This window comes from Phalaenopsis equestris, unplaced genomic scaffold (genome assembly GCF_001263595.1).
Source record: "Phalaenopsis equestris unplaced genomic scaffold, ASM126359v1 Scaffold000002, whole genome shotgun sequence".
Taxonomy (NCBI): domain Eukaryota; kingdom Viridiplantae; phylum Streptophyta; class Magnoliopsida; order Asparagales; family Orchidaceae; genus Phalaenopsis; species Phalaenopsis equestris.
This window is the reverse complement of record NW_018164444.1, coordinates 26,484,300-26,497,143: the sequence shown is the minus strand read 5'-3', so window position 1 is coordinate 26,497,143 and position 12,844 is coordinate 26,484,300. Positions and strand designations below refer to the sequence as shown.

Here is a 12,844-nt window from a genome sequence, read left to right as displayed (position 1 = left end):
TCAATCATCCTTACTATAAATGCGTTTTTTTACTTGTTTTATAAAAAGAAATACACATCAAAATCATGAAACGATGAAAGATAAAGAGAACACTCATTTTTTACTCCTCATCCTCTTTTCCCCCAGTGTAAGGGTTCAATAAGGTTTGCACCCAACTGACGACCCATCTCATTCATTTCATTATCTCTTGGACAAATGCTTCAAAGCCCCTAGAGCACCCCGCAAGAAAACATAAGGTCTTTCTTTTAGGATATCTCCTCATCCACCTTTCTACCTCTGTGAGGGTTCAATAAAGTCTCCGCCATACTGAGGACCCATCTCCATCATTTCATCATCTCTTGGACTAATGCTTCAAAGCCCCAGGAACACCTCAAAATAAGGCATAGAGATCATTCTTGTAGGATGTTTTGGTTCTTGAGCTTTGTTCTTTACTCTTAAGTCCAATATTATGAGCAGTTCTGAAATTCCATATATCAATGTTGTTATCTATGAAGCCCAATGATCTAAAACCCCCTGCCTTTTTGAAATGTTCAATTTAACATTCCCAATTTTTTGATCTTTCTCTCTTAATCTTTATCTGGCACTCAACACTAATCTATGTATTTGCAACGTTTTCTTGCCTTTTCCCAGCATTCTTCTCCACCCTGCACAATTCTTCCTCACACAAATCTTATCACTTTACAATTCATTCAATTTCCTGTAAAAGGGATTGAATCATTATAAAATTCTCCTTCTTTGTGGAATTACTGCACAATATTTTCCATAAATCTATGGTCATAGAACCTTTTCATAGTTGAAATGAGTGAGTAAACATTTCTTTTCCATTTTATTGAATGGTATTTAACCTAAGTTTCATTATGGTTCTCTCTAATTCTGTTGTTTGCAGGTAAAGGCTAGCTGGTCAAGGTATAATGGTGGTTCTCATCTAGCAAGAATTTTGCGAGTTGCAAAATTTATCTTGATTTAACCATTATTTCTCTAAAAACTGCTATCATTATTCTGTGTTCTATTGTTGGTTTCAAAGATTTATGAGTAAAATAAAGGTAAACCAAAAATGTATAGATTTCATTGCATGCCCAATCATATGCTGGCATACTTCTCAATGTATTTATAAGGTATTTTACATTAAATTTCTTCTTATGCAAGCCAAATCAAATGCATGTCATTGCTCCATAACACTTGCGGATTTTGATGAGCATTTATCACAGAGAAAAGACTAAAAAAGTGGGATCAGAAACTAAGGCATTGTATTTTGGCAAGACGAGGCATAAACCTCAAAACATAAAAATTCTCATAAAATTATACATCAATTAAAAATATGACAAACTAAAACATATTCATTTAGTTCATTATAAAGACAAATAACAAATCTTAATCTTAAATGCTTAAAAAAAACAGAAGTTCAAAACAAGTTTTAAAGTAAATATCTATTTAAACTTTAAATATGCCGCAAAAATTGTGATCCACAATGGCTTTACCATCATTTTCATCATCTTTAATAAATCATCATATATAATACCTGAATCCACAGTGGCTTCATCATCTTTGAAAAATCATCATATATGATATCTTTGTCATCCTCGAATTCTGCCTCATCATCATATTCAAAATACTTTTTAATTATTATTTCTTCCCTCATACTCCCTCTTTTAGCTAACATTAAAATCAATATAATTTTAGATAAAACAATAAATTAGTAACACAACTAAGGATATCATCATTCATAAATTTCTTTTTTCTTCTTTTAAGCTCCAACTTCACTTTGTTTCTTACTTTAAAATGATTGTGAAGCAAAAGCCACTCCAAATTCAGTAGCTCTTTGGCTTTTTCAATGTTAGCATTGATATTTTCATTCTCATCACCATTATAGTTTATTCCTTCATCTTCATATTCAAATCATTTTTTATCTTTTCGATGTTCTTACTCATTATCAGATAATATATCATCAACAACCAAATAATATATTCTATCACCACAACCAGTTCTTTACTTTTGTAACTTCACATCTATATATTTGAATTTTTTATTGAACGTAGAATAAACTAACTTGTTCATTCAACCAATAACCTAAATTCTTTTTCTTTGTATACAATTGGTTGAATATGCTCCAATTACACTCATATACAGAAAACGAACAAGTAAGACCGAGAACTTTCATAGAAAAAACTTTAGATTGACACATTATCTCCAAATTGTGCCTACCAACATTCTAAAATGAAATTATTAAATTATTAACATATATTAAGGTAAGAAGCTTAAATATGAATCATAAACTTCTAGATTTAAAAATATAGGTAAATCAAATTTGCCTGGTGAGCATGTCACGTAGCATGCTTATGCTTGTCTAAAATTCAATTTCATTCTTCAAACAAAAATCTTCAAGTTGATAATTAGTTTTAAGATGGTTAGCCTAAGGACAAGTCTGTTCATAAGCATATCAGCCAATTTTACCTCCTAATCCGCATTAAAGCTATGGTTATAATGAAATTAGAGATTCAAATATGTAAAAAAACATACAAATATCGATGTAGCTGACTATCCCATTTTTCATCAATGATTGCTAATAATTCTTTATAGTCGTTTTTGTCCTCCTAAATCTCTTGTTATTTCCTCATTTGATTTCTTCATAGCTTCATAGATATATCTTATTGTTAGAGCCACTTCACCTTCAACCATTCACAATACATTCACTAAAAGCACCTGATATTCAGAGCATAATTAACACAATGATGAAGAGTATCATCTTTCATAATAATCTTTTTCACTTATTTTCCTTCTAATTTTATAACTTTTATCCCATTCTTCAAAAGCACACATGATCTCCAAGATTGTCATGACTTTAAATTTTTATAAGATCAGATAAACCAGATTTTAATGACTGATCAGATAAGTTTTTTATCTATAATAAAAAATCTTTTAATGACTGATCAGATAAGTTTTTTATCTATAAATTTTTCCATCAAATTTAATATATATGAATTTTTATAAATAAGTTTGATAACTACTTTTTATTTTGAGCAAAACAAATTTATATTATGGCAACTATCCCAACTTCTCAACCACTAAATTAAGTTAATAAATAACACATTAAGTCTAGTAAAGTTGATTGCACTTGAACAACTACACGCACAAACATTTCTGCGGTACTTTAGCTGCTACAATACCGTGGAATTCGCTATCATGGGAAACGACCTGAAATAGTCCCATTTTCCTTTATTATACTTTCTTTCCTATCATCCTTCATTAATTTTTAGTCATTTCCTATATATGTGTTATTTTTGGGGTTTACAAGGGAGGTTTTATCGTGTTTCTCTTTAGGTCAGTCGTTGACAGGGATATTTTTAGTCATTTCCTATATACACTCATATTTTATCAGAAGCTGAAGAATGAATTGTTCGAAAGGGATATTTTGATCTTCATTTATATTCACAACAAATATATCAACTAGTTGTCGAGTTTTTTATCAGAAGAAAACAAATGACTTACAATACTAGAACCATCATATTGAGAAACAAAATAAAAGCTATTCTCAATCATTTCTTTCATTTTTCTTTGCGTAGTTTCTTTCGAGCTGTCATACTTTTTAAATTTTCAACCCATTTCTTTTCATTTCATCTGACAATTTCTCACATGCTCCAACAGTTTATATGTGTACAAGCCAAGTGATCTTGAAGACCCTATGTCACAATATTACATTTCAAGTAATATATCCTTGATTTGCACCTTTCCTAACATTCAACTTGAGTGTCATATGTTTCCAAACTGGATCTTTTCTTTTTGCAAATGAACTTAATAGTCTAATAGTTCTCATATAAGAAATTCACATGTGGGAAAAAAATAACTACAAATGAAATAATCATAAATTGTGAAACTCTTGCAATCAAACTCACACCTCATGCTATACCTTATTAGAATTGCTAAATCTAGCAAGTGCAAAAAGCTTTAAACAAAATTCATGTTAAACATAAAATATGAATCCTTAATTAATAATATTAAGAAAATTACAAGCTAATAAACATATTTATGAATGAGGACTATCTTAGATGTCTCACATTGTATCAAATTAACATTACAACTTATCAAAAAAAAAATTATCATGAATCTTAGCATTACAACTTCTTCTTTATTTTTTGAAGCTTATTAAAACATAAACTAGCTATTAGGCCAGATTGAGTTGATATTGTTTAGTATTTAGGAAAACTAGTGCTCGCTAGTTGTTACCAAACATTAGGTACTTAAATGCAAGTGACAAACATATCTCAGGTCATCTAAAGCACTTAAACAAAGCGTTGCAATTCTAAGCAACATATGAAATTATTATCCTCGACTGATTAATTGGATGACTTTGAGAGAATTGCTTGTAAAAATAAATGAAACTAGACTACAAATTACTAAATCCATAACAATAACAGCAACAATAACAAAAGGTGAATAAAAAATACACCTAAAACCTAAACCCAACACATAGAGATAATCATAACAAAAACACAAACCTTTCGTCATATGATCATCAATGTAAGAATCTTTTAAACAACATAATAAAAAAAAATCATACATAAGAAAATATTAAAAATTCTATAAGAGGAATCCTAAGAAAGTAAATTTATATTCAAGCGAGAAAACATTGTGGAAGATGATGGCAAAAAAGAGGAAGTGGAGAAAGGGAAGATAAAGGTGAAAAAGAGAGACACCAATCAACGACAAAGAAGAATACGAAGCTCTGTAGAGATGTCTTTGTCAGTCAAGTCTATGAGGTTTAAGCAAACGGGCTTGTGACGAGAATCTGATGCTCGACAGAGATGAAGCTAGAACCCTAATCTCACATGATGGTTGGTCGCGGTGTGTTGTGTGTGCAATATAAGAGTCTAATAATAGATAACATCTATTAATAATATAAATATATAATATAATTACAAAAAAGGGGTGTTAACTCAAGTGCCTCAACATGTAAACCTTATCACTAAAAGGCTTAAGCCTGGTCCGCACCAACAAGGCATAAGCCTCAAGATGCTCCTCCTGCACCTTGATTGAAGGTGCTCCACTAGAATACTTTTTTAAAAAATGCACTAGAGTATGAGAGCAAGTTTCTCCATGTTTGCAAAAATTTTTATTTATCATGATTTAAATTAGAAGGATAGAGCTTAGCATATGCATCTAATGTTTTGTATTGATTGTCACATCTACTCATCAAAGTTTTGAAAATTCGATCGAACTGGCCAGTTCAACCGTGAATCGGTCATAGGTTTGGTTATGGTTCATGCATAAACCCTCCCCCACATCAAACAGTCTAGAACAACCTCAAAAGGCTGCATTGAGCAACAACGCGACAAATCAGTGTCAATTCAAAAGAATTGGCTGATTCATTTAGGTTAATGTCTGATTTGATTCAACAACAAAAAATTTTTCAGAATTAATTAAATAATTTTATCAAAATCCTTGATATAATAACCTATAAAATTGCAAAACCATCCCTCTAAATTCTCTATTCACTTGCGTGAGGACCTCTATGCTCGACTACATTGCTATCGTTTTCAATTGGTTCACCGTCTCCTGGTCGGCCACTCATTGTCTGTTCACCGGCCATTCATCGGTGCAACTTCCCTCTCTTTTTAGCCAAGTTATTAGGTATATTTACATTTATTTTCCAAAAAATACATAATGTTTATTTTTTGAGTCCCCGCTCTCTATTGTCCTCTTCGATTCTTCAATTTTTTTCTATCTCGTGTATAGTTGAAGAGTTGAGCCTAAAGGGGTGTTAAGTAGCTCAAGTGTGACTTACGAGGGTTCCAAACGGCTCTTAGATAGTGAGGGTGACGGTGAGGATCAGGGTGAGGGTGAGGGTGAGGGTGAGGGTGAGGGTGTGGGTGTGCAATGACTCGGCAATTAGATTTTGAACTCATTCAGCCTTTGATTGTCATCCTATTGTGACATTTGATGTTTCTAGGTTAAAAGCCATTTAGACTATTTTTCATGGAGGGTGATGTTTAGTGTAATCATAAAGAAAATATTTAGCAAGAAAGATATTCTTATTCATAAAAGCAGGATGACATGGATAAACATGTGCTTCCGTTACTTGGGTTTTTTAACTGATGATATATTTTTTTTTGTTCAAACAATATTTGGTGTAGATCAATTGGCATGTTTTGATTTTTGAACAATTTTGTAAAGTTTGCATTTTATTGGAGTGAATTGTTCGCTATTTAATGTGGGAATTTAAAGATTGTTAAATTGATTAATAACTTTTTAAATATCTCTCTTTCTATTTTTTTTCCATCTGTTTATAAAAAAGCAAACCAACATAACAAACATGCGAAATGAAAGGGGAAGAAAAATAGAAATTTTAAAAATAAGAATAGAGTTGTAATAGCAATGCAAAGAGTTGAAAAATAAAATTAATGAAATTAAAATGCTTAGTGATAGGGTGATTACTATTAAGATAATTATTAATAGGTTATTATAATCTCAGTTAATGCTTATGTTCTTCAAATTGAGTCAGAAGATTATTTAAAACAAGTTTTAGGAGGAGATAGATGAATTACTTGAACATAAATGAAGAGGGAAAAGTGATTTCGGGCTAACTGGAGAAGCAGCAAATGAGCGAAATAAAATGAAGAGAGGATTGCATGAGCCTCGAATTGAACCGATTGAAAGAGAAGAAGATGAAGGATACGTCAATTGCTAATTTATAAAAGAAATCGACGCCATATCAGAGTCTTTTCGCTGCCCTGATCACGAAGAAAAATAAGCAAAACAACAAGGGTCGTCGAAATCAAGGGCCTCTAGAAGAATGGAGTCTCAAATCAACCAATTAGTGTCCCAATCAGAGAAAAAAAAAAAGACAGCAGAGGAATAGCGGTGCACCCACTCTAATTACACTTCAACAACCCTGAACCCTAAAAACTAAACAAACTCACCATTCAAGAAAATGAACTAAAAAATTCAGTGAGAGGACCAACCAATCATCTTGGCGATGAGCTTCAGCTCGTCCTGGGCCTCCTCAATAAGTTCCTCGACCTGTCCGCATCCGATACGCTTCTCAATCAGCTCCCAGTCCACCTCCTCCTGGCAGACTTTGAGGCGGTGGCTGGTGAAGCTTTCAACGGCCTTGCGGTATCCTTCATCCTCCGGCACGGCCTGGATCTCCTTCAGCGTTCGAGTGTATAGCGATATCAACACCTCTCGGGCGTTAGGCACAACCTCAAGCCCCACGATTCCCGTCGTCTCCTTCACCTTCGCCATCAACATCGATCCCATTCCCCCAGTGAGAATACGCCGCAGGAACATCTTTACCCTTCCCCTCTCTCGCTCTCCAGTTCTCTCTGTGTTGCGTCACGAAGAGATCTGCAGTCCGAGGCTGTAAATGAAGTGATGCACGAGCTTTGCACATATGTACGGAGTGGAAAAAATTTAACAAATTTTGAGAAATCTCATATAAATAAATAGAACGGCTCCCTTTCCAATTACAATAAAGATTACACTTGTAATTAGTCATTGGACTCTGTTGATAAAAGTTGATAAGATGGGAAGCATGCTAAAGATTCATTGTTGTAGAATAAAATATTATCATCTTAGTATCTTATGAGAATCTAACACACACTCAGATAAATAAATAATCAGTAGAAACATAAGATGTTTTCACGTGAAAAACAGTTAAATGGAAAAAATCACTGTGTGTTGCCCAGTTAAAAATATTCTACTTTGAGTTGGTGATTACATGTACAACCATTTATCTCAAAAGCGATAAAAGTTTACACAGTTTCTCGAGTTACAGCATTCGTGAGACGAAAAACTCATTGCTCTCAGATCCTCTATCAACATACAAAGTCAACTAAGACAATATTGTAGGAGAAAGTGGTTGCTCGTCGAAGCAAGGTATGATGCACTCAATCACAAAGTCAACCAGTACTTATGACTTGAAGTTTAGTCAAGGTAGATAGTGAATGTCAAACTCTCCTAACCATTTAGTTAATCTTCATGATGCTTTGTACCTTTGCAGAATAGCTTTTAGATAGAGTTGTGTGTAGATATTGATGGTATGAGCATGAAAGTACGAACATAATCTCTTGCTGAGAACACAAGGCTAGCTTAGTCCTGCCTGCCAACAGGTAATGACTCTCCATGTCTGAGAGGATCTTACTGACATAATAGATCACTGATTAGACCGAGTTTTCCTCCATGAATAGAATAGAGCTTATCACGTGAGGTGAAATAACCAGATATATATGTAATACCTCCTCTTGGACGAGCTTAAAAAGGAGGGGCGCTAGTTTCGATATGTCTCAAGTTGCGTGAATGCAATTTGAAATTTATATGTACACTAAAAATCTAAGATTCCAAAAACCTCTCAATATCTTAAAGAATAATATGTACTTATCTTCAAAATGGGTCGGGAAGCGGGACAGGGCAACTATGTGACCTTTTAAGTGTTGTACTTCCTTACTATTCCTTGGGGGCACCATATCTCTCAGCGCCTTGAAGTTCCCCATATATTTTTTTAAATTTTGATATGAGTGACGATGAATCAAGAAACTTTCCCGATGTGACTTTGAAGGTGCATTGAACTGGGTTGAGGCGCATGTCATAACAATGAAGAAGCCAGAAGCACCCATCCAGATGAGAGATGTGTTGGGATCCTTCCAGTCTATCATCAATGTATACCTTCCTTGTGTATCTGAGGAGATGTTTGAAGACCTTAGTTTTGTTAGTTTGTGCTTAATTAGTTCTGCCTACATTTTTATGTCATAATTTGTTGGATTTATCGGTATGCTCTTTAAATATAAATTTTTCTGCCCCAATTAAATAATTCAAATCTATTTTTTTAAAATTAAAATTCATAACCAAAATAAAAATAAAACAATATATTACATTCATACCTTAGGGCATCATGACATTTAAACAACAAAATTGAAATAAAATTAAAATGAAGAGAAAAATTTTTTTGATTTAGGAATAGTCATGAATATATCATTTTCAGCTTATACATTCATATCAGCTGTTTTTCTTCTCTTCATGACCTCATTCATTGCATAAAATGAGTGATACGTACTTTAAGGATCATCACCTTATAAAGTGAGTTTGCCTAAGCATACTGATTGACTGACTTGTAAATTGATCTTCCGAGCATTCAACTTCAATAACAAGCATATTCGTACACAACTTGCTTTATTACTTGACACCATAAGTTAACCAAATAATAAAATATTTGAGTGTGGTGAGCAATAAATACTTTTAATTTTAAAGTACAAAAATATGTTCGCATTAATCTCATAACATTTCCATACCTTTCATATTTACACATCTTGATTTTATAACCAAATTGTAAGACCTAAATTCTTTAATAAATAATATATTATCCTATCACACACTTCACAATACACATGGTTTTACTACGATTAGGTGGGCGTAAATGGCAACTCTTTCCATGCAGGGTTCAAAGCCCAGTCACTTTGGGCTTGCTCGATCCTTTATTAGATTGGACTATAAGTCTCTTTGTTTAATGTATTTTTTTTCTCTCTTTAGACTAAGTTTTGAGGTTTTACTTCTTTCTGTAAGCTTCACCTTTAGTATTAGGATTTCAAGATTGTTGTTTAGTTACAATATAAATCCTCATCTCCTGACATTATCAAAATTTTATATCGTGAGATATAAGTCATAACATTTTAATAAAATTCTAATTTGAACAATAAATATCTCTTCAATTCCAAATTAGTAAAGCTAAATAATAGAATAAATAAGTTATCATTAAGTTTCTCAATATCTTCAACACCTTTTGCTTTTCTTCTTTGGGTTATGAAATAAACTGTTTCATTTTTTAGCTTTCCCATTTAAAATAATCAATAATGAAAATATAAATTTTTGAAATTCTTGAAGATAAAATCACAACTTTTATTGAGAATTTTCTTAAGGAATATAATTTTTTGATGGTGATATTGATGGGGATGTTATTAGTATAATTCAAGTTGGTTGGTTGAATTGGAGGAATGTTTCGAGCCTACTGTTTGATAGAAAAGTACCGCTTATACTAAATGGAAAACTCTATAAGATGATGGGGAAACTTGTAATGCTCTATGGCACAAAAAGTTGGCCTTTAAAAGAAAATCATAAAACTAAGTTAAGCGTTGCCGATATAAGAATGCTTAGGTGGATGAGTGGATTTACACTTACAAACAAAATGCAAAATGAATATATTCGTGATAGGGTTGGTGTAGCTACTGTGACAGAAAAAATTAGAGAAAGTCGTCTTTGATGGTTTGGGCACATTAACATTAAATGTCGGCCATCTGATGATCCGTATAAGAGAGTAGATGTTTAGATTCGACTTATGTTAAGAAAGACAGATGTAGAACTAGAAAGCCTTGAGCATATTGTATATAAATGATCTTAATTTATTAGAATTAAATGAAAATATGACACTCAATAGAATGCAATGAAGAAAAAGATTCATGTAGGCGACCTCACTTATTGTGATAAACACTTGTTGTTGTAAATTACCATAGGGGCCTTCTCCTGTAGTAAGTTAGTAACCCAACTTAATTGAAACTTTATCTAGCCTTCAGATTAGGTAAGAAAAAGATTTGTTCGTTTAAATGGAGTACTGTCAAATGTAAAAAAAAAATTAGTTTAAATAATTGAATCTAGAATGTGATTTTTCTAATTTTTGAGTTGGTATATTACCTTTAATGTTGTATATGATTATTTAAATAATTAAATAATTGACATTTGTATGGTCATATCCACCAATTCAAAAGAAGCTATATGACCTACATGGTTAATCCTCCCATTATAAGAATCCAAGGAAAGTATTTAAAATTTTTTTACTGCTTCAGCTTAAACAATCTCTTTTGAAAATGCATTCTCAGACAACCTTATTCTTCTTCTTTTCCTCCTTATTTCTTCATCTTATGAGAATTTCGAGGTATCTTCTTCAGGGACATATACTTCATCATCATCATCTTCTTCTTCTAGCATGGATTCGGGTGTCTCCTTTGCTTTGTCCTCATAAATCCTTCTTTCAGTGACTGGCTTCATTGTGATTCTCGTCTTCGTATTGTTGATCCCAAATATCCCTTGTGGCTTTTAGGATGATTATAAGATTGATTCCTTGAGGCCACTTGTCTCACTTCTTCTCATTGTCTTCATATGCTCTCTTAACTCATTCATCTGTTGTAACACAGTCTATGATGCAATCTATTGTTTGTTTTCGTCCTCCCTCATATCAAAGATCTCCTTGCTAGATTAGAGTTTGAGATCCATGCTCACTCTATTTTTCTGGATGTAGACTCTTATTATCACATAGTGTCCTTTAGAGTTCGTGAATCCATATAATTTAGGAGAGACCTTATGAGATGAGTTAATGAGATGGAAAGCTATAGGGTTCCACGATATGTCTGTCACTCATGATTGTAATGATTCCTCCTCTCTCCTTTTCCTTTCCTTTTATTTTGTATCTCATCAAGTGTGCTTACCCTCGTGGAGTTGCAAAAAGAAAAGAAAATAAAAAATATGTTATATTTTAGGTCATACTGTATGAAGTCTATTAATATTTTTTGTTGAAAATATATCATCATAGATGTCAGACGACTCATAAATGGGCATGTATAGTGATATGTCATAGTATTCTTTATTTTGTCATGCATACGACCTTGAAGAATCGATAAATGATCTCAATGGTGAAGCTAGAGATGTGCAGACGAGCTCAGGGAACAAACTTAATGAGTATAGGTGATCTTCGCAGAGGAGCTTGATGTGTTCGGGCAAGCTCGACAAAGGAGCTTGCTAGTTCGTCAGGTCTGCTTCGAGAGATAATTCTTGTGGTCATCACTTCAATGGATGTCATCGATGACTACAATAAGATAACGAAGAGCAGACTTCAGGTGAACGATAAAAATACCCAATCCAATAAACCCAAAAGACCCACTCTACATATGGCCTTCCTCGATAGCTTATAACACTCATTTTTTTGGATGTACAGTACCAATTTTCTACATGCAAAGATAGAGCCATGTCTGAGGTCAAAATGGTGTATTATGGTGGAAATTATTGAAGCTAATCTTTTCCCCGAGTTAAATTAAAATTTTACTTGTAGCATTGACTACAATTGGCTGAAAGATAGAATCACAAGAGAAATAAAACTTCTATAAGTTCTTCTTACATAAAAGTAGAAGTCTTTTGAGACAATAATTTTACACCCACATCCTAAACTTTCCCTATCATCCCCTATTTTTTGGAAACGGTAGGACAATCTTCTATAAGAACATGTACATTTAGAGAAAATACATCAATTATACAATACAAACTAATGATGGTCTGCCATAAAATAGAGATACAATAGCTATCTTATCTTAATTATCTTAGCCGTTTCTATGGAGTAGTTTTCTCATCGTGTTAATTTTCAAATCATTGCCATATATCCATTAGGCTATCACTCATTAAAAATACTGCATTTATAATCACTTCTACATAAGAAATTGCAGCAGCCCTAAAGCTTTACAAATTGTGGAGGAGGTGGTCGCATATGGCTAGGCGTGTAAACGGATCGATATTCGTTCGTGTTCGGCTTTTTAATTTATTTGAAATAAGCTCATGTTCAAAATTGTTCATGAAGTCACTATTCGTGTTCGTTTCTTAACGAACGAGATGAACACACGTCAAAAACGAGCTGTTCGCGAACGATGAGCCAGTTTGGCATTCCTAATATTAATATATATAAATAATATGTTATATTACATTCATAATATTCATATATATAAATAATATATTATATTAATTATATAATTTATATTATATAAATATATAATATCTATATTAGTATATTATTAATATAGTATATTAATATATTATTATT

The 12,844-nt window shown here is 32.6% G+C and overlaps 1 protein-coding gene across 1 annotated transcript in view; it reads right to left on the bottom strand.

Annotated features, from left to right (window-relative positions):
• Positions 1–7,403, bottom strand: part of LOC110029086 (probable NADH dehydrogenase [ubiquinone] 1 alpha subcomplex subunit 5, mitochondrial) — a 32,651-nt gene extending 25,248 nt beyond the window's left edge. Inside the window, exon 1 of the mRNA XM_020731214.1 lies at positions 6,957–7,403. Coding sequence (XP_020586873.1) covers positions 6,957–7,284 — 328 coding nt within the window. The 5' untranslated portion in view covers positions 7,285–7,403. The remainder of the gene's footprint in view (positions 1–6,956) is intronic.
• Positions 7,404–12,844: the final 5,441 nt, after the last annotated feature.